At 40.5% G+C, this 23,013-nt stretch overlaps 1 protein-coding gene across 1 annotated transcript; it reads left to right on the top strand.

The window, feature by feature from the left end:
• Positions 1–5,623: 5,623 nt before the first annotated feature.
• LOC135943622 (uncharacterized) lies at positions 5,624–21,830 on the top strand. The gene is made up of 5 exons (XM_065490263.1): positions 5,624–6,102; positions 10,966–11,196; positions 18,801–18,959; positions 20,277–20,384; positions 21,451–21,830. Exons 1-5 carry the CDS (start codon positions 5,662–5,664, stop codon positions 21,649–21,651), a joined length of 1,140 nt encoding a protein of 379 aa, XP_065346335.1. The 5' UTR covers positions 5,624–5,661; the 3' UTR covers positions 21,652–21,830.
• The last annotated feature ends 1,183 nt before the right edge of the window (positions 21,831–23,013 follow it).

Raw genomic sequence — 23,013 nt, 5'->3', positions numbered from 1 at the left:
TTTACCCTGACTCTACGTGCTGAAATTTTTAGACCTACAGCTTTTCTACAAATTGAGAAAAATCAAGTTGAAATTAAGAAAAAATGAAAAAATCTCATTTAGAAAAATCTCCATTTATTTATTTAAAGAAACACACTGTACATGTCTTCTTGTAGGGCGATAATTTATGATGTTTTTGCGCTCGTGCTCTCTTCTCTCTTCACTCTCGGCCTGTTTTGGTGCGTTATTAATAGTTTCGTATGTCAGCGTGAGAGCGCTTTTTCCGGCGCAGACGAGATTTTCGTTCTGCTGGAAATGCGAAATGCGTTGGTTTGCTGCGGAAAAGGGGCCGACGGGGCGTCTTCTTGCGACCGTGCGACGACACACAATGGGCCAGCCAGCAGCAAATGTACACGCGGCCGACAAACACACACACAACTGCACGCGCGCACAAGAAGTTTAGAAAGCGCGCGCGGCTCAGTGAGGCGGCGGCTGCACTTTGCCATTGTACGCCGCGTTTTTTCATCCTCTTGTCATTCAGATTACATCTCGGAAAAGCGGAAAAGAGCGAGTGAGTGACGTCGATTTCGCTTCACTGCTGCTGGACAAGGCAATTTTCTCCGCGTGTCGATCGATTCAAAGTGCTTTTTATTGTAGCTGATCCATGATAAACATGTGTGCATAAATATATTCCTTATGCGCTTCATTGTGATCCGACAATTGAAAATAAATCAGAAAATCCGCAATAAATAAATCCTGGGCTCAGGTTAAACATATTTAAGCGAAAAAATTATCAAAACTGGCATTTTCGCATTTTATTTAAAAAAAAAAACTACCTGACATCAGTTTTTTCACTTCCTATATATTAAAATATAAATTAATCCCTTTTCCAGAGCCCTGAACTGCTACTGGACCTTGCTTCAGGGTAGCATTTAAATAATTAATTAATTAGAAAAGAAATAGGAATTTTAAAATTCATGAAAAATGATTTTGTCGCTATATTCATCCCCTAAAAAAACTACCCCTGATTATTTTAGGTGACTTAAATTTTCAGGGTGGTTAACCTTTACCATGAGAGTCATTGTGGAGAGTTTTGGCCTTTAATCATTTAAAATTAGAAGAGAAAAATAACTAAGAAATTCCAAGAAAACGATGAAAAATTATCGAAATGATTTTTTTGTCATTTTTACCCCCTAAAAAAACAATCCCTTGATTTTGAATGAGGGTTAATTTTTTCCAGGATGATAATCCGCTATCCCGAGCATCATACTGTAGTGGTTTAACCTTATTATTTTGGAAATTGAAAGAGAAAATGATTCTTAAAATCCAAGAAAAATGAGCAAATATTGGTGGAAATGATTTTTTCCGTAACTTTCTACTCAAAAATAACAACCGTCGGTTATTACAGAAGGCTTCAATTTTTCAGGGTTGTTAATCTGTACCCTGAGAGCCGTTATGGATAGTTTGAACCTTTTGTCTTGTGAATTTAGAAAAGAAAATTAACTCTGAAAATCCCAGAAAACGATGAAAAACGAGTAATATGATTTTTTTTGTTATTTTTACCCCCTAAAATAACAACCCCTAGTATTCAATGAGGGTTGATTTTTTCCAGGATGATAATAAACTACTCTGAGCTTCATTATGGAGAGTTTGAACTTTTTGTCTTCTGAATTAAGTAGAAAAAATTAATTTTGAAAATCCCTGAAAACGATGAAAAAATGACCAAAATGACTTTTTTGTCATTTTTACCCCCTAAAATAACATCCCCTAGTTTATAATAAGGGTTGATATTTTTCAGGGTCACAATCCACTACCCTGAGCTTCATTTCGTAGTGTTTGAACCTTATTATTTTGGAAATTTGAAAAGAAAAGACATCTCAAAATCTGTGAAAAATGAGCAAATCAGCATTTTAACATAAAATTATTTTTTAATTCTAGGAACGGTATTTAATTTATTTATTTATTTTATTCATATTTATTTTGTAAATTCTAGGCCCGAAATTTTCTCACCGAGGCTCAGGATAATTTCATCTTCATGTTCCGTGTTTTTTGTAGTGAATTTATAAAATTCGACATCAGAATGAAATTGTTCCAAGAAAATGTAAGTTTCCACTTTCAAAAGCATTAAATTTAATATTTTATTTGGTGTTTGAAGCGAGCAAGAGGACAATTGCGAGAGAGTGCGCTGTTCCTTCCATTATTTTTGTGATAAAAGCGTGACGCAATTTCGCTCTTTCTTTCTTTCTCTCGATTCACAACTTTTAGCCATATTTTTTTTGCCAGCGCAGGAAAGGGAAAAGGTTTTCGTCCGCTTTTCCAGCTGCAGCGTCGATATAACGAGTGAGCGCCGAGCAGAGAGAAGAGAGAACACAAAGATTAGCCGAGAGCAAGCGTATGTGTGTGTGTGTGTGCGGATCAGAGTGCAAACTTTGCGTTTTCCGCCAGCCATCCAGCCAGCCAGCGATAAATACACTCTGGCATGCGAAAACGGCGAAAACGACTCGGTGCGGAGCAGCGAATCGGACGAAACGCCCGCGGCCGCGGCCAATTTGCGCTTCTCCGCCCCGGCACAAAACGGATTAACCCTTTTCTCACGTTCCTTTGCGGTGGTTACGCCTGAAAACATTGTTTTCTTAATAAAAATGAGCAGTTTAAATTTTTAAATAATTTATTTCCTTGTTTATTTGGTGGTAAAAATCCTACGTTGATATTTACATCCCCTTTTTCCAGTCTGAAAATTTAATTCCGAGATTTTGGCAGAAATTTTCTGAATAAAATTTTTATTATGGTTTCTAGGGGATGAATTAGGGTTGAATATTATTTTGGAAGTAATTTTCTGCATAAATTTAGGCACTAATAAGTACTGAAAAAGAGCACGAAAAGGCACCAAAAATCTTTAGGGGTTGAATTATGGGGTTGTTTAGGGGATGATAGAACTTTGAAATAATTAAAAATGTAGGGGTTGTGTTTTAAGGGATGAAATTCACAATCCATTTTTTGAAAACTGACACGTTTTCGCCAGTTTTATCCCCTAAAATAACAGCCCCTGAGTACTTATCGTGGTTAAAAATTTCCAGGGTAGTTCACCTCTACCCTGAGAGTCATTATGAAGAGTCCGAACCATTTTTGTTTTGATTTTAGTAGGGAAATTTAATTTTAAAAAACCCAGAAAACGATGAAAACATGACCAAAATGACTTTTTTGTCATTTTTACCCTCTAAAATACCAACCCCTAGTTTTCAATGAGGGTTGATATTTTCCAGGGCGACAATCCACTACCCTGAGCTTTCTCTCGTAGGGTTTGAACCTTATTATTTTGGAAATTGAAAGAGAAAATAAATCTTAAAATCCAAGAAAAATGAGCAAATATTGATCGAAATGATTTTTTTCGTAATTTTCCACTAAAATATAACAACCCTTGAGTGTTGTAGAAAGTTTAAATTTTCCAGGGTGATTAACCTCTATCCTGAGGGTCATTATGGAGAGTTTGAACCTTTTAACTTGTTAATTTTGTTGAAAAATTAATTTTGAAAATCCCAAAAAACGACGAAAAGTGACAAATGAAATTGATAATAAATTTTTCTTATGAAAACTAAATAAAAACCATGATTTCTGGTTGAAGAGGGGTGAATTTCAACATTACAAGGGTTCAAAAGAATTACATTCTATAATTTTTACCGATTTTTCGTTAATTTAGAGCAAAGCAAAAACAGCTTTGAAGTTTGCATAGGTAAAGAGAAATTAATCGAACAAATATTTACTCGTAATTTCCCTCTCTGTGCCGAATAAATTAATTCGTGTCTGTCGATGAGCGTTATTGAAATATTGATTTAGCTCGGGCAGGCAGGCAGACGCGAGTGACGAGGAATTTATTCCAAATAAAAAAGCGATCGGACCAACAGCAGAAACAATAGGAATTATAATTAACGCTCGTTTATCCGCGCCACTGATCGATTGCCAGAGTTATTTCGGGATAAAAAGCCGTGTGTTCAATGAAGCATGAAAAGCGCGCAGCCAATCCAAATAGAGACGCCGCCAAAAATGCAAATGGGGACCGAAACAATGATTTCCCGGGAGGCAATCGAAGAATCGCTGCTGCTCCGAGCAGCGACAAACAAAAATTGTCTTTCTGCGCCGCTCTCGCTTTTTCGGCAAACAATAATCGGATCCGCCATTAGGCCGCTTGTCTGCTCGGAATGATGAACTGCTCCTCCTAAAATCCGATTCGATCGCTCGCAAAGTGGAAATATGTGCCATTAGACGCGCCGTTTTTGCACCACGCAAAGCCTATTTCAGAGCAAAGGCTTTCGCCGGCAAATACGCAAATAATGAAAGCAAATCTGCGGTTAAATTCACTCCGCCGTCGATTCCAGACCGAGCTTGTCTGAGAAACGACCGCTTTTTGTCTCTCCAAAGGCATTTCGCTCTTTCAGCAGCTGCCAACCAACCAACCAACCACGCGTTTTCAAAGAGCTAAAGAGAAAATAAACCAGAAAACACGGAAGTTTAGCTCTAATTTAAGATTTCTTTCCTGTTTTCTCCCCTGATATTACAGCAAAGCAACGGCAGAACACTTTTTGCGAGTTCTGGCAACTGTTTTTACAAATCCAGCCTATAGGGGAATTAAAAAAAATATATAGAAAACCTTCAAATTGCGCAGAGTTTGGGGGCATTGGAGGCGGCGGGGGCGGGCAGGGGTTGCAAAGGGGCCTAAAAGACGTAAAATTTTACGGAAAGTCTGAAAAATGTTGGTTTTTTACTCTACGACCCATAGGAGCTGAGTTATGAATTTTTAAAGTTCAAAAAACATGATTTTTGACATTTAAAAATTTTGGTTTTTGGGGCCCAGGCGGGGCCCTATGGACCGGAGTGTTCTTATTTTGGCACCAGTCGATGCTCCTTGGTGAGGCATGTCCGCTCGTGTGCGGTTTTCCAAAATCGGACCATTTTTCGAATTTTAACGAATTTTTTTCAGCCGATTTTTCGAAAAAGTCAAAATATTTCACAAAAATGGTTTTATTTTTATTTAAATTCGGCTGATTGTCTGATCATTGACCACAACCCCTCAATGGACAGGTCTTGGACGGCACTTTGACCTGGAGTACCCTAACAACCTTTTTCAGGGTACCCCGACCTGAGATCCGCTTCCAAGCTGGATTTTAAAACATTTTTCAGTAATTTTTGAACATTTTTGCCATTGTCTGTCATAGACCTTCCTCAGGTCACGTGACCTGAACTATTTTTCAGTATTTTTTACTCCGCGACGCATAGGAGCCGAGTAATTAATTTTTAAATTTGAAAAACGCGATTTGTGACATTACAAACTTCGTTTTTTGGGGCCCAGGCGGGCCCCTATGGGCCGGACGGCGCCGATTCTGTCACCAATCGACGCATCACGTCGATACGCGTCCACCCATGTTCAGTTTTCCAAAATCGGACCATTTTTCGAATTTTTATGAATTTTTTCGGCTGAAAATTAAAAAATTTTCTAACAATTGCAATTTCGCCTTCTAATGTGTTCTAGATCGTTAAAGAAGTAGATTAAAATTTACGGAAGAGGAGAGGAGGAAGGAGGTATGCGCAGAGTCAGGTACGGCACTGGGAGAGGCGGCTCCCCTCCACCTGGACGTCAGGTGCGCGCATACCTGCGGAGAAACCAGTCAGTGTGTGTGAAATGCCGCGATGACGACGACCTCGAGTGCAACCCTGCTGACGGACAGCAGCCAGGGCGTGCTGGCCGACCCTTCAGGTCCGAGCCCTGACGCCAGGTCGCCGCCGCCGCCCCTCAGTGCCTCCGACGGCGCCGACCGCCGCCGCGTGCATGCCGGCGCCTCCCAGCTCCTCCTGGCCGCCGGCCTCCTCGTCTGGGCGGCCGTCGCGGTGTCCGCCGAGGCCGCCCTGGCACCCGCGGCCGCGGCCTCAGGTCTAGTCGGCGGCCTCTTTGCCCTGGCCGCCGGCCTCGCGGGGCTCGCCGCCCGACGCGCTAAATTGGCCGCCAGACGCTGTCACTCGGCCGCTGTAGTGGCCGTGGCCGCCTCCGCCATCTCCCTGGCCGCCTGCAGTCTCGTCCTCGCCCTGGCCGCCACCGGCCTCCTCAGGGACGCAAACCGCCCGGCCACTCAGGTATGGAATTTTTTAAACAAACCTCAGTTAACATTTAAAAATTTTACCCTGAAGTTACCCTGAATATTTTCCTACCCTGAAAAAGGTACACTTTAGAATTCATGCGATTTGATTAATATTAAGAAAAAAAGCTAGGATTTGCCATTTTGGATAATTTTGTCAATTTAACCCTGAAAGGGTGTACCCTGACGAAGGTTGTTTTACCTGAAAGGTTGAAATTGGCAAACATTGCGATGTATTGAAATCGAATTTTCGCAACAAACCTTGAAACACATCCACATGCCCTGATAATAAGTACAATAATGAACCTGTCAAAGGTAAATTACCCTGAAACCTGAAAGAGCAGACAAGCTAATTAATCTTCGATTGGAAAATTACCGTCGTGCTTGTGATGAAACCTGATGATAATGAAACAATTGATTACCTCCATAAGGAAAGGGAATAGATACATACCCTGACGAAGGTTGTCTTCCTTCTCAAGCCGTCCGGACAGGGCTCATTATACAAAATTAAATCGGTCGACTTGTTATCCTCTCGGACAGCTCTACTTCTTATCAGAATGACCCTGAAAACGGTTACGAAACACACCCTGAGAATGTTTTCTGACCCTGAAAATTATAAATGAGGTTTTTTCATTAAATTTTGGAATTTTATACAATTTTATTTTAATACAGGCTACTTGAGGAATTAATTTTACCTGAAATTCCAGTACCCTGAAAAAGGGTAGGCTGACCTGAGAATTAGAATTTTCTAATTTTAATAAAAAATCTTATTTTTCTTCATAGTGAATATTTTCTTTCTGAAAATTGACCCTGATAAAGGTGAAAATTTGATAAAAAGCATTTTTACGGTTGAATGAAATATGCAAATCACTCATCCTGTCCGGAAAGCCGTCGTGAAAACGGAAGGTGGTGCGCAGGGGAATTTTGAAAGAGGCTGGAGAGTGATATTATTGGGAAATGTGCGGCGAGGGCTTTGCCGGCGACCTGAGCCCCGAGGGACAAAAACTTTCATCTTTTCGCCGGCACACACTCAATTATGAAACACACTGGCCGCGCGCGCGGGCAAACTTTCGCTGCTGTTTTAGGCGATATTGGGCCGGGAAGTTGTCGTTTCGCGCCCGCCGGCCTTTTTCCCCATCCATGTCGGCAAAACACGCCTGCGAAAATCTCGGACGGAGCGGCTTCGATCGGCTCCTGCCTTGTTTTTCATCATCGGCAGATGAACAAGGCCGAGGAGAAACGCCTTTTGTTTTGCTTTTGTGTGTCAGCCACCGCGCGCTCCACCTTTTTTCTCCGTTTTGCAATCGAATTTGCGCCTGAGGAGATTTTGGGGGCGGAAAAAATGCCTAAAAGACGCAGAATTTTTCAGGGAGTCTGGAAAAGTTTAGATTTTTACTGTGCGACACATAGCAGTAAAGTTATTAATTTTCAAAGCCAAAAAACGCGATTTCTGTATTTGTGACATTTCAAACTTTTGTTTTCGGGGCCCAGGTGGGGTCCCATGGGCCCGATGGCGTCGATGTTGGTACCAATCGATGCCCCTCGGTGAGACACGTCTTTTCATGTTCAGTTTTTCAAAATCGGACCATTTTTCGAATTTTTACGAATTTTTTTCTGCAGATATTTTGAAAAAGTCAAAATTTCCGAAAAAAATTGTTTTATTTTTATTAAAATTCGGTCGTTTGTCCGATCGTCGACCACGACCCCTCATTGGATAGGTCTTGGATGGGGCTTTGACCTGAAATACCCTGACGACCTTTTTCAGGGTACCCCGACCTGAGATCTGAAAAATTGGCGTTATTTCTTCTAAAATTCACGGATTAATATGTTTTTCCTATCTGATCAAGAATTTCAAGGTAAAATTAATGACAGCAACAGGTTGGCTGGAAATTTTATTTTCTGGTGCTCAGAAAGCGCTTTTAAGTCGCATTGTCTGCTGGAATTGCGTTTGAAAGGCCGGACAAAACGCAATTTGCCGGCGCTTTTGTGCGCGGAGGAAGCTTTTGGGTGTGCGTGCGCGAGGCGCGGCGTTATATTATTTTCATTTATTTTGTGTGTCACGAGTTCAGTAGCGATTCAATTACGCCAGACGGACTAGCTGTTATGGTTTCGTTACGCTCATGTTCACAATTGTTTGCATTATGATGAGAATTGTTCCCTTCATGCGCTGGCACGCGAACCGTGAATTTATTTTCGAGCAAAGATTGTCGTCGCGAGCATTGTTGCTCTCTTATTGCGAATACGCGCGCGCGTTGACACAAAGCCATCATTCCTCAGCCCTGCACTGCACGCTCTCTAAGCACGCCAATTATCGACAGACAAGCCGCTTAGAATCACAATTTATATGAATGTGTACAATTGCTTTCGAAATTGACTCGCTCCCATTTGCCTTCGGCAACAACGACTGATTGTGTTGGCAAACGCGTCACTCTATCGATCCTCCGTTTATTTTTATTCCTCTATTTATTCTGCGTATGCTTATTGTTATCGCAGAGGGATGGAAATAAACTTACAACTGTTTCAGCCACACTTAATTTAGCTCGAAATCGCCCTCGAGCCTCCAATAATACATTTTGGTCCGAATTTAATTATCAATTTCCGATTATTGGTGAATTTGAATGGTTTAATTTTCATTGCCGGTACTAAAATCGATAAAATTTCATTTAATTTAAATATGTTTCTAATAGAATTGGGGGCATTGGCGGCGGCAGGGGTGAGCGGGGGCTGCAGTTGGACTTGATAGACGTCGAATGTTATGGCGAGTTTGAAAATTTTTAGTTTTTTACTCTGCGACCCATAGGAGCTGAGTTATGAATTTTTAAAGTTCAAAAAATGTGATTTGTGATATTTCGAAATTTTGGTTTTCAGGGCCCAGTCAGGGCCCTATGGGCCGGAGAGTAATTATTCTTGCTTCAATCGATGCCCCTTAGTAAGGAGCATCCGCCAATGTGCGGTTTTTAAAAATCGGACCATTTTTCGAATTTTAACGAATTTTTTTCGGCCAAAATTTTGAAAAAGTCGAAAATTTGGTTTTATTTTTATTAAAATTTGGCCGCTCATCCGATCATTGACCACGACCCCTCATCAGACAGGTCTTGGATGGGGCTTCGATCCGGCATACCCTGACGACCTTTTTCAGGGTACCCCGACCTGAGATCTGAAAAATTGGCGTCATTTCCTCTGAAATTCACGGATTAATAATATTTCTCCACTCGGCACTGCTCCTTCATTCAGGCAAACTTTTCATCGAGCCAAAACTTTTGAATGCTGCGTCGTATTTTGACACTTTCACGCTTTTTGCTGAGCTCGCTCGCTCGCTCGCTCGCTTTCTTCTCTCTTTCTTTCTCTCTCTCATCTGGCGGTCTGTTGGCGAGTAAAGAGGACGGCGTGAAAGTCAATCGAGAATGAAATAAGCGGTCGTGTACACGAGCGAGATAATCAAAGCAGCAGCGGCGGCGGCGGACCAGCCGTTGCCCCTTCCTCTGCTGCTCCGCGCGCGAGTCGATCGATGGATGCCTCTCCGAAACGCACACAATATTATTTATTCGGTTCAGCGCTGACAAGACAGTTTATAAATAACCCGCTTAATATTAAAATCCGGCGCTTTGATGTTCGTGCGGATTTTCACGCCGGGGAATAAATTAAAATGCAAAGCACGGCACGTGAATAAGACAAGAAAAGCTCTGAGAATAATTTTTAATAAAAATCAGAAGCTGCCGGGACTTGGTAAAAGCCATTTAGATGATTATCTGAATTGCTGGCAACATGACAGACATAAAGAAAAAAAGAAATAAATTCGGGAAAAGGCAATTTCCCTGTCTCATATTTGTTCGGTTGATGGCGGCAGCTAGGCCGCGGGGTCGAAAGGCGAGCACTTGTCTTGTTTTGCCAATATAAGGCCCGAATTCGAAGAGCTATACGGCAAATATTGCTGCGTGGTGTTTGCCAACAACAAGAGTCGTAATAAGTCGGCGCCAAGAGGCAAAAACGACGGGTTGGACGCAGCAGTTTCTCCGCAGGCGCTGCTCGTGTTCGAATTAATCCTTTCTCCGCGAAAATCATTAGCATGGAACACAGAGTCTAGAAAGCTCACGCAATTGCGGAATACAACCAATTTCGTCCAATTCGGGGCGCTGAACCTTTTTCAGGGTACTCCAAAAATTTTTAAATTAAATTTCTTATGAAAAAGGCGAAAATTTAGCAATATTTCATTTTTCAGGGTGGTTTTCTCTCTCAGGGTAAATTCAAAATTTTCAGGGTAGCACCTTTTTCAGGTGGAACAAAATTGTAATTGTTCGTCGGAACGAAAATATGTTGAATTTGTAAATTAATGGAGGATGGAATTGGAAGTGACCTTTTTCAGGGTAGTCCACCCTCTCAGGGTAGTGAATAATCTTTTTTTATGTACACGTTTTCGGGAGAAAGGAAAAATCATGAGCTCGTAAAATTAAACGTTAATTTTCAATTTTTTTGAACGTAACCTTTTCCAGGGTAGTGTCCATTCTCAGGTTATGGCTTACAACCTTTTTCCTGTGACTAAATTAATATTTGTGATGTGTTGATTTCACATTTAAGATGAAATTCAGGAAGGTTTTGACCTTTCTAAACCTTTTTGAGGTTCCATACCCTTCAGGGTAACTTACAAAACCTTAATTCAGGGTGCAAAATACCTTTATTAAGGTTTTAAACTGTCCATAAAAATATTTTTCATGTCATTACCTTTTTCAGGGTACTCCTATCCTTCAGGGTTAATCTTTCAGGGTACCTTTTAGAAAATGCAAAAAACCACTTCCAATATTACATTTTCAGGTTGACTCGACCTTCAAAGGTACCAATTCTCAGGGTTTTTACATGTTCTCAGGTGACTTGGGGCGCCGTGATGGCGAACGTAGGTCTGCTGCTGACATCAGGACTGCTGGCGGCCGCGTGCCTCGTGTCTGTCGCCCTGTGGAGGAAGGACGCGGGACTGTGCAGCTCGAGACGGCCCGACCTTTTGGCCCAGCCCCTACCTGACACGCCCCCCGCACCCCACAAACACAAGCTGGTCAACAACTGGCTCGGACAACAACCTCCCCTCTTCATCATCAGCCCAGTAAGAAATTTATAAATTTATAAATAATTTTTTTATCGGCCTCAGGTGAGTTATGTGTTTTGAAACAAGTGCGACCTGATTTACCGGAGGAAGGAGTTCGGAATTTGGCGTAATCACGCGGGTAATTGCACTGGCAGCTGCGGTAATGCGCTGACATTTAACTTTCTATCCGCGCTCGCTCGCGTTCGATCGAAATTGCCTCGTCCCGAATTTCAAGGCCTGCGCTGGAAAATGGGAAAAGGTGGGCCCTGACGCAAGCTCAGGTCGACGGCCGGGTGCTCGCGCACTTTCACTATTCCGAAACCGAAGAGGCGCGAGCCAAAAATAAATAAATAATAAATAAATAAAAGGCGCAGCAGGTCTTCTTTTCTTTGGTTCGCGCGAGAGCGATCGAGCGCACCTTTGGCTCCGCCGATATTGCCTGGGACGATTCCGCGTCGCCTTGCCGCCATTCCGCCCCACGGCGACACACAAAGCCCTTATTTTTATTGAAAGCATCGCCTTTTTGTTCCGCGCGTCTCTTCAAATTGTAAAAAGTGAAATACTTTGTTTCGTATCTTCGCTTGCTGCTCCAACACACACACTCGGCTTTTATCTGTCCCTTTTATTTTCTTTCGCCACACGGAGCAAATAAAATTTACCTGGAATGACACCTGCGATCTCCAATCGAACGGCAAATAGAAATTCGTGGAAACTTTTCTTTGAGCGAAAAAAAAAAAAAAATCACTTCTTGGCAATTTTCGAGATTGATTTGTTTTCACACAACCTGATGTCACATTTTATATTTCTCTGAGAGTAGCTTTTTGACCTAGTTAAGCAAACGGCCCCATAGGAACATAGGAACCCCGCAGGAGCCCCTCGACCGAACCGGTTCCCTATCTTCCAGTGTAAAAAAATTGACAAAAATGTGAATTTCGCCACAAAACCAGAGCAATCGACGCGTTTCAACGTTTAATGGTGTTTTTGGAAGTCAAAACCTTAATCCGGGCCATAGGAGAATTTAAAAAAAAATAAAACCAAATTTTTAAAATTGTGCAGATTTTAGGGGCAATGGAGGCTGCGGGGGCGGGCGGGGGTGGCATTGGTGCGTAAAAGACGCAGAATTTTACGGAGAGTCTGAAAAATTTTGGTTTTCTACTCTACGACCCATAGGAGCAGAGTTAATAATTTTTAAAGCCCAAAAAACGCGATTTGTGACATTTAAAAATTTTTGTTTTCGGGGCCCAGGCGGGGCCCTATGGGCTGGATATCCATAATATTGGTACCAATCGATGCCCCTTAGTTGGACGCGTCTGTTCATGTCCAGTTTTTCAAAATCGGATCAATTTTCGAATTTTAACGAATTTATTTCCGCCGATTTTTAAAAAAAGTTGATATTTTCCAAAAAATGGTTTTATTTTTATTAAAATTCGGCCGTTTGTCATATTATCAACCCCGACCCCTCATTGGACAGGTCCTTGATTGGGCTTTTACCTGGAATAACCTGACAACCTTTTTCAGGGTACCCCGACCTGAGATCCGTTCCCAGGCTAATTTTTAATGCTTTTTCAGCACTTTCGAGCTAATTTTTTAATTCTATATATTTTATAAATTAGATTATGGTGGTCCAGGACCTGAAATCAGGTCCTCAGGGTAGATTTTAGAGGAAATTAAATTGTTAAATTTTCAAAATTCAGTCTGGTTTTTGCATTTAAATTAGTTTTACAGAATATTTTATTTTATTCCCATCCCCTAAATCCGTAAATAGGGGTTGTTTTTTATTTTTTCAAAAATAAATTACAATCGCAGGTGTCAGTAATTCAGGGTGTGGCTTTTATATTCTATTTCGTTTTTCGGGGCGGAAAACAATCGATGGTGCGGCGGCGGCGGCGGCTTTTTGTTCGGCGTGGCTGAGAGGAAGGGGTGAAAAACGAGCCGCGCGAGTGTCACTTTGAATGAGCCTTCTCGTCGCTCATTAATTTCAAAGGCGCGCGCGTGGTTCTCGCGGATTTCCCACAGCGCTGCAACACTTTGTCCGCGATAACTTTTTGCCCTTTGAGTCTGACAAAACGCTCGCTCGCGAATGTGAATGGAGCGAAAAATCGAGAGAGAATGCAATTGCGATCGCCTGCTTTTACTATAGAAATAGACGCTTTTCCGCTCGATTTCCGCGAAAAGGCCGGACACGCGGACAATTAACTGCCTTTGCCCGCTCTTCCGCGCCGATTCGCTCCAACAATCGCGCCGATTATTCGATAACGAATGCCAAATTCGAATTAAATCGCCATTTCTTTGAGAGAAAATCCGATTTTGAATTTAAAATAGAGGACGGCCGGATTTCCGCGACCAGACTGAAAATTGGCATCGACAATTGAGTCGGAATGAAAATTTTCCGATTTGTCTGCTGCGTGCGTGACAAATTGCCGATGGGACGAACGCGACAACAATTATTATTTGCACCAGCAGAGAGCTGATAAAAGCTGGAAACGGCCAATTAGTCGCCGGGGCGGCAGTCGATTTAAATAAATCCGTGTGCGAGCGATCAATTTATTCGTTTAGAAAGCGCGACACACACGGCCGCGCGATTAGAATTTCGGCCGGCGGCGAATATCTCCGTCGTGCATATAAGGAAATCGAAAGCAGCGTAGCGGCGAAAATCGAAAGTATGTGTATGGGTATTAAAGGCGCAGGCGGAATTCTTCTCCGGGTCCAGAGATCAAGGACAAGAGGCTGTGCAGCTTTCAAGGCTCACTCAGCAAATCCACTCGAGAGATCGCAAATCGACAAATTCCAAAGGCCGGAAAGAATTTTTAATCAGTCGCACGGGAAAAATACAACAAAGAGGTCGAATTTTGAATTATTATTAAGTATGTACCCTGAACTCAGGTACAGGATGTTTATTGAGACTAAAAAAACATATTTAAAAAAATATATTTTTCACTCATTTGGTCATTTTCATCCCCTTTAAAATCACCCCCTAATAATGATAGGGGGTAGTAATTGTCCAGGGTTGTAGATTTGTACCCTGAGTATAAGCTCAGGTAATTTGATGGTTGAGAAATTATTATTTATTGTTTTAGCGATTTTTAAAAACCGGAAAAAGTTAACATTTTTAGCCAAATTCCTCTTTTTGAGCGTTTTTGGCTCACAATAAATCAACCCCTAACTGTGATAGGGGGTTAATTTTTTTTAAGGTTGTAGATTTGTACCCTGAGTGTATGCTCAGGTCTTTTGATAATTCTAAAGTTGTTACATTTTGCTTGAATTAATTTTAAAAATAGAAAAAAATTAATATTTTCAAAAAAATTCTTCCTTTTGAGCATATTTGGATCTCAATAAATCAATCCCTATTTGTGATAGGGGGTTGATTTTTTCTAGGGTGGTAGAAATAAATTTTAAGTATAAGCTCAGGTCATTTGATGATTGAGAAATGATTAATTATTGTTTTAGCGATTTTTAAAATTCGAAAAAAATTAAACTTTTTAGCCAAAATCCTCACTTTGAGCATTTTTGGACCACAATAAATCAACCCCTTGGGATTAATTAAGGGATTATCGTTCCTGAAGATAAAGTTTTGTACTTGAAGTTGACGTCAGAGAAGTTTCAGACCTAGCAGAACAAAATTAAGTAGGAAAATTAATTTTGAAATTGGCCGAAAATGAATTTTGCACGTGACAAAATCAACAATTATTATTTTGATTCGAATTTTGACCATTAAAAATATATTTATACAAGTTAATTATAAGCAAATAAATGTCAAACAAGTGATTTACGTTTATTCCCGTATAATTCGATTTAAAAAGCAGCATTTCGGGTCTGTCGGAATGGCGCCATAGAGAATTTATCTGGGCATCGTACTAATCACCTTTTGCCAGAGGCGAATTAGCGGCGGAGCATCTTGGCGGGCAGATGCAGCGGCTCGGCTAATTGGAAATAATGGAAACGTCCGCGCAAAAAGCACTCAGGCCTGCTGGGGCCGAGCAGCAAACCCAACCGAAACCCATCAGCAATCGGATCGATGCAAAAATTGCTCGAATGTTTGCGGTCGCATCAAACCGAAACACAGAAACACAAACACACGCGATTATTCCGACTGCACGCCGCAATCAAAACAAACAAAAATTCCTGGCCGGCGACGTCACCGCAAAAATAATCTCAGCCCAAAAGTCAAGGCCAGAGATTTTTCAGGGTGTTGTCACGGCCGCTGTCCACGCCCACGAATTGATAACAATATTTATTTGACAGCTTTTGTAAAATAAAAATTCCAATTAGACAACTCTCTCCAGAGAGAGAAGAAAAAGTTTCTCTGGCGCCCGGGTCACACCTGTGCCGGGCTGGTTGATTCGATTCGGTTTCATCGGTGACGTGCAGCGAATGCAAATGCGGCGCAACACAAACAAACAATAAAGCGCGCGGTGTTTTGCATGACAAAGGCCGAGATTAGGCGATCGGCGAAAATTAATTCGGACCGGAACAACGGCCGCAGCGTCGGCCTTCTTTCCACGCGCCAACTAATTAGACCAGCAGGCCGTAAACGCACCTATTTATTACGCAAGCAAAGCACGCTTGACTCTCCTTGCGCCACTTCCGCTCACGTCACAATTAACTAGACCAGTTATATTTATTAAATAACAGAAATAAAACTAAAAAAAATTGATTTTTTGAGCCTATTTGAGTGCTAATTAAATTTTTAATTTTATTCTCAGAGAGCCAAAATTTTTTCAACATATAATTTGGATTAATTTTTATCGACACACAAAAATTCAACCCTCTGTGAAAGTTAGAATCTGAAATAGTAAGGGTTGAAAATGCAAAAAATCGAATTTCTAAAAGTGAAAATTACATTTTTAGCAATTTTAAAATTTCAATATCTCTTTTAATTTTAATCCAAAACGTTTTAAATTCTAAATACATCATATTCAACTATATTTTAACAAATATTCAAACTTTCAACCCCCTTCAACCCCGAATTACTGAGTAAAAGGGGGTGGAATATGCTGAAAAAACCACTTTGCAACAAAAATTTCCGGAAACACATTTTTTACTCTCCTTGCGCCACTTTCGCTCTCATCACAATTAATTGGACCAGCTAAAATCATTTTTAAATTATAAAACCAAAAATTAAAAATAAAGGTAAAAAATTAATTTTTCGAGCCTGTTTGAGTGCTAATTTAATTTCAATTTCGACTCTCAGAGAGCCAAAAATTCTTGTACATATAATTTAAACTAAGTTCTATTAAGATACAAAAATTCAACCCTCTGTGAAAGTCAAAAGCTGATTTATTAAGGGTTGAAAACGCTAAAAAATCAGTAACATTTAATTTTTAGCAATTTCAAAATTTAAATATCTTTTTTATTATTCATCCAAATTGTTTCAAATTTTAAACTCATCATATTCATGCACATTTCTACCACCAGTAGAATTTTCAACCCCCTCCAACCCCCAGTTGCCGAGTTAAATGGGGTTGAATATGCGGAAAAAACCACTTTGTAACAAAAATTTCCGGAAATGATATACTCGCATTTTTTTCCGGAAAACATCCCTCGTCTAGGGGTGCATGAGCGTTAAGGGTCGTTGTCATCGATTGACCGATTCAAGGTTGGCACGAGAGCGCGCATTAAGCGTAATGCCGTTTTTATGGCAGGCCATTTTTTATTGTCAAACAAGCTGCGGCGCTTATTTTCATTTGGCCGCCCGGCACACTCCCCCCCCCCCCTCTGATGGACCCGCCGTGGCGTCGAATCTCGCACTAATAGAGCACCCCAGACCGCACGGCCGAATTGGATACTGCTGGTGGACAGAAAAAAAACAAATGTGCCATAAATCCCGGTCTCGCTTTTAAATACATATGTTGGCGGGCAGAGATGAATTTCACGCCTCGTGTCCCACGGCTTTACTTATGCCTTTCCATTTTTCATGGTGAAAACGACACACGATCAAATTGGAGACTGGAGAGCGCTGCTGAAATCGATGCGTTTTTTTGCGGCTGTAAAAATATAGAATATGCTCCAATTTTCTCTTCTCTCGAGTCAATTTTTTTATTGCAAAAGAGATTCTGGTAGATTTTTTCGATGAAAACTTTCAAAATAAATTAATAAAAATTATTTAAATTCAAATGAAATGAATTACGTGAAAGAAACCCCATTATTAACCCTCAGGGGTTGATTTTTAAGGGGCTCAAATTTGTTGCAAGAAACTATACAAAAACGATTTTTTGCCAATTTAAAAAATTTATTTTTAATTCAATTTTTATGTGGCGAATCTCAATCTCTCTGTACCTAAGCTCAGGGTAAATGTCTACTATCCTGGAAAAAATCAACCTCCTGGTTAATTCAGGGGTAGTTTTATCACAGTCAGAAAACTGCTAAAAATTGAAGTGTGACGTGAAAAGAAAAAGATTTTCAGACAATTTCAAACTTCAATTTCAAATTTAATTTTAATTTGGTGAATCTCAAACTCTTTGTACCTGACTTCAGGGTTAAATTCTATAATTTATGAAAAAATCAACCCCCTGGTTTACTCAGGGGTGGATTTATGAAAGTCAGAAAACTGGTAAAAATTGAAGTGTGACGTGAAAAAAACGATTTTCAGCCAATTTCAAACTTCAATTTCAAATTAAATTTTAATGTGGCGAATCTCAAACTCTCTGTACCTGAGCTCAGGGTACATTTCTACTATCCTGGAAAAAATCAACCCCCTGGTTAATTCAGGGGTAGTTTTATCACGGTCAGAAAACTGCTAAAAATTGAAGTGTGACCTGAAAAAACGATTTTCAGCCAATTTTAAACTTCAATTTCAAATTTAATTTTGATCTGGCGAATCTCAAACTCTTTGTACCTGAGTTCAGGGTTAAATTCTACTATTCTGGAAAAAATCAACCCCCTGGTTAATTCAGGGGTAGTTTTATCACGGTCAGAAAACTGCTAAAAATTGAAGTGTGACCTGAAAAAACGATTTTCAGCCAATTTCAAACTTCAATTTTCAATTTAATTTTAATCTTGCGAATCTCAAACTCTTTGTACCTGACTTCAGGGTTGAATTCTATAATTTATGAAAAAATCAACCCCCTGGTTGACTCAGGGGTGGATTTATCAAGGTCAGAAAACTGCTCAAAATTAATATTTGTAAAAAAATAATTTAATTTATGTTCAAACCCTTTTAATTCATACATCAGGGTTGAAAACGTATAACTTGAATTACATTTTCGAGTTTCTGAAGAAATTATTCATCCATTAATAATTGAAAGACTGTGAACATTTCCAGCCTGAATTAATTTCCTCTCGCAATTTCGCAGAGATAATAATTATTACGGAACCGTGCTCAGAACGAAAACTTTTCCGAAACAATACGCTTTCTCGATATCGCAAACATGAAATTCTGTCTCGGCGCGCGGCAAGAACTGTCAGCACAGAGAGAAAAGCAACGACGCTCAAGTTTTGAAACGAACAAAAGTTTTTGTCTTGACGCGCCGCGTGTGTGAGTGCGTGTATGTTGCTGCCAGAGACTCGTCGTCGCGCTGATTATATTTTGCACGTGTTTCTCGAGACGCTAGAAATAAATAAATAAATAACACACAGCGAACGTGAGGAGGAGAAGTGCTGAGTTGATTGCTCTTGTCTTTCAGATGTCGGCGCCAACTGCCGGCTCCATCTACGGTGGCTCCGTGGCGCCGCACATCGTGCCGCTGCACATGCCGCCGCCGCCTATGGTCGTGCCGCCCTACATGCTGCCGCACCCCCTGCCACCCCCGTGCGTCCTCCACACCCTGCCCCACGAACACAGGGTAAGTGAAAAATATTAATTAAAATGCATCTGGGACCATATTTGAAAGGTAAAAAAACCACCCCCGAGGGAGTTAAGGGGTTGAATTTTTGTTTTGGGGGTAGAATTTCACCCTGAAATCAGGTTCAGGAAGTTTGAAAGGGATAAGATTATTAATTAGTTTGGATTATAGTTTTGAAAATTGCGGAAAATGTTTTTTTTTGCTTTCAAGCAGTTTTTAGACCTTGATAAATCTCCCTCTGATGAAATTACGGGGTTGATTTTTTCCTGGACTATAGATATTTACCCTGAGTTGAGGTTAATAAAGTTTTAGAGTCCCTAGATTAAGATTTTATTTAGAATAAATTTTGAAAAATTGCCCAAAATCATATTTTTAGTTATAAACTTTATTTTTTAGCATTTTCAACCCAGAATAAATCATCCCCTGAGGGTAAATATAAGTTTTTCTTAATTAAGAGTTTAATTAAGCATCTTTAATGTATTTTCAAGAAGTTTTTGATCTTTAAAATCATAATTAAAGAAGTAGTAAAACTTGAATTGAAGAAAACAATTTTTGTGTTACAAATCAATTTTTGCGCAGTTTTCGGACCTTGATAAATCTCTCCCTGATCAAATTGTGGGGTTGATTTTTTCCTGGATTGAAGATATTTACCCTGAGTTTAGGTTTAGAAAGTTTTAGAGTCACCAAATTAAGATTTAATTTAAAATAAATTTTTAAAAATTGCCCAAAATCATTTTTTAGTTAAGAATTTCATTTTTTTAGCAATTTTCAACCCTGAATAAATCAGCCCCTGAGGGTAAATATTGGTTTTTTCTTACTTAACGGTTTACCCTGGCTTATGAAATGTGTTTTTGAGTAGTTTTAGACCTTTAATAATTATATTAAGGAATTAGTAAAACTTTGAAAATGAAAAAAAACGATTTTGTCCATCCGAAAAGTTTATTTAAAAAAATCAACCCCTGAATTAGGGGTTGTATCTCCCTGAAATTATGATTTTGGTCATTTTCAAGAAGTTTTAAAATTTGAAAATTGCAACAACTTCACACTAAAGCCTCTAATTTTGCATTTTCAACCCTTAAAAAATAAATAGATAATTTTTTTCATTTCATTAAATTTTAAAAATCCTAATTTTGCTACCCTGAGCTCTGGTTTGCAGCTGAAGAATAAAAAGCACTGGAGATTCTCATCCGGAAATAGCACGTTTTTTCAAATTAATTATATTTGCAGTGAGAGAGAGAGAGAGACGGGTTGAATATTTATTGCGTCGTTGGCTGTGCGGGTGATGAAGCTAATCGGGGGCGCACACATTGTTTGCAGGAGCGGCGCGTGAGTCGGCACAAACGCAGCGAGGCGGACGCGGCGTCGCAGCACTCGTTCAGCCCGGAGGTGCTCGCGGCCGGCGGCCCCGAAAAGGACCCCAGAGAGGTACGAAAGAACAAAAATATAAAAAAGACGCCACCGCAGCTTTTCTTCCGATCCGAATCGAGAGCGAAGAAGGAAGAAGCACGCGTAGACCAGGGCGTGTTTCACTAATTTTAGAGGCAAATTTCGCGCTTGAGAGGACTCATTGCAATTCTCTCGAGAGCTGCTGTTCCGCTGCCCCTTCAGCCTCTCACTTTAATGAGCCTCTCGGCCCCTCCGACCAGTCCCACAAAACATATTTGAACAGCAAAATCAGGTGGTAATCTCTCTCGAAACTATAACACAGCTCGAAACTCCGAGAGGCCTACCTGGTATGTGAAATAGTTGCTATTTCTGTGCTAAAAGTAGCCAAAATGCATTCAATTCACATTCTCTAAGTGGCGGATCTTGAAATTTACCCTGAGGAACGTCCAAAGAAATTTTCATTTAATACAATTTTTGCTATTCTGAACGAAAATAATAAATTTTAACAAAAAACAAGCGTTTTACCCTGAGAAAGGTGACCTTACTACCTGAGAGAGGTGATCTATCCCTGAGAAAGGGGCCTTACTCTGAGAAAAGGTGAATTCTCCCTGAGAAAGGTGATTTCACCCTGAGTAAAGGTGATTTCACCCTGAGAAAAAGTTATTCCACCCTGAGAAAGGTACATTTACCCTGAGATAGCTTATTTCATCCTGAGGAAAGGTTATTTCACCCTGAAAAAGGGAATATATCCTGAAAATGGGTACATTCTTAACCTTTTTCAGGGTTCATTCACCTTTTTCAAGGTAAATTAACCTTTTTCAGGGAAAATTAACTTAATTTATATGCAGCCCTTTAAAGGGTCGGGCTTCTTATAACCTGACCCTGATAAAGGTCCCGTCCTGAGGAAGGGTTCTTTACCCTGAAATTCCGCTACCTTAAAAATCCTTTTAAATATTATCTCTATCCTTCACAGTTAATTTAACCAAACCCTGAGAAAAGGCTCCCTGCCCTGAAATAATCTTACAGAACTCAAATCAAGGCATTTTTCTCCAAAAATTTCCTGAGAAAGTCAAACTCAAAGGTTAATTTTGAATTTGTGTCGTAGGCGGAGCGTCTGGCGGCGCTGGCAGCGAAGCGACAGCGAGCGGCGGACGCGTTCACCGACGAGGAAGTGGAGCAGAGCTACACCGGGCTGGACCGCGTGATCGCCGAGGATTTTATCTCGCAGACGATCGAGCGGCACCAGTCGAGGGCCAACAGCACCGCCGACGACCACTGCGTCGTCCTCGAAAACAGCAGACTCTGAGTGTCATACAAACAAAGCAGTGGATGTCAACCAATTGTTAAGAATTAATACAAACAAAAAGTCTATTGCTCAGTTACGTGTATAAATATAATTTTAATTATTGTTTTTGTAAATATTCAACCCGAGACATATCTCCGTAGCAGTAACCAATAAATTTATGTACTCATTTTACGACCAAATCATGTTTGCGTTTTATTAATTCCTTGCTAATGTTTGTTGGGCCTAAATTGGCTGCAGCGGCAAACTTTGCTAATTGATTTTAATTATAGATAACGCCGCCGCCTACTGCCAACGCCGCGGAATGTGTCCGACGAAACTAAATCAATTAAATTAGCTTGCATATCTCACAAGTTGGAATTGATTGCGAGTAAAACTTCTCAGTAAGCCAATTAAGATGTATTTATTAGAAAAAAACAATTAACTAGCCACTTTTATTAGCGGAAGTTATCTCAAAAGGTGTTTTAGAATTTGTTTACATTTATTGCTGCAGCTTTTATTTATTACAAAACAGAGACATACATCCAAAAAAGCTATGATTTATTTTCCGTTCCTAAAAGTTAAGTTGCTATAAATCTTCCACAGGGGCTGGTACTCAGGGTTTGAGAGACAGATGTCAGCGAAGTTCTTTTCCACTCGGCAATAAATATCTCTCAGTTTCAATCCTGTTTCGAGGGGCACGGCGTGCAGGTTGGCCACGCCCCCAGCCTTGGAAATCAGTACGAACGGAAGCTGGGCAAGCAGTTCCGAGCCAGAGGCTAGAGCGAGGGGCACCCTGGCATCAGGGCGGTCGCACCAGCGCAGCACGCCGTCAGTATCAACGAAGGCTTCCCCCCATAAGGTTTCCTTGGTACCTGATGGATTTTTTTTAAGAATATTTTTCATGGGTACCATTTATTAACTACTGAAAAGTTTGTAGATCCTTTGAAACTCGTCAGGGGAGGTGGCAAATAAAATAGATCCATTTATTCTTTTGCATTGCTGGAAAATATTCTTTAACAAATATTAGAGTGGGATTAAGTTTTGATTTGCAATTTGTAGGCTTACGGAGGTAATGATTGCCCCGACCAATTTGAAAATAGTAAAATCCAGGCCTCTGAAGAACTCGTTGAAGTCGCTGTCTGAAAATTTCCCGCCAAACTCAATTGGCATCAAAATAGGGGAAAGTTTGAATTTTTACTGAGTAATACGCAAGCCTCCCGAGTATTCAGTGGATTTTCCTGAACGCTGGAAGTGCAGTCCGTGTTCAGGTACAGGTCGCTGGGCACCGGAGCAAAACGCAATAAATTGCCCTTTATCGAGTTGCTCACGTTTGGTGGGAAAGTGAAGGCGGAATTCCAGTAGGGAGAACCACTCATCCCTATT

The sequence above is a fragment of the Cloeon dipterum genome, chromosome 4 (assembly GCF_949628265.1).
Source record: "Cloeon dipterum chromosome 4, ieCloDipt1.1, whole genome shotgun sequence".
Classification (NCBI taxonomy): Eukaryota; Metazoa; Arthropoda; class Insecta; order Ephemeroptera; family Baetidae; genus Cloeon; species Cloeon dipterum.
Note: the sequence above shows the minus strand (reverse complement) of the source record. Positions and strands in the feature narration are given on the sequence as shown.

Bases quoted from the DNA above. Each gene is read 5' to 3' on its own strand.
- LOC135943622 (XM_065490263.1), top strand. From the start codon at position 5,662: ATGACGACGACCTCGAGTGCAACCCTGCTGACGGACAGCAGCCAGGGC. The intron at 6,103-10,965 runs GTATGGAATTTT...ACATGTTCTCAG, and splicing joins CAAACCGCCCGGCCACTCAG to GTGACTTGGGGCGCCGTGAT. The intron at 11,197-18,800 runs GTAAGAAATTTA...CTTGTCTTTCAG, and splicing joins CCCTCTTCATCATCAGCCCA to ATGTCGGCGCCAACTGCCGG.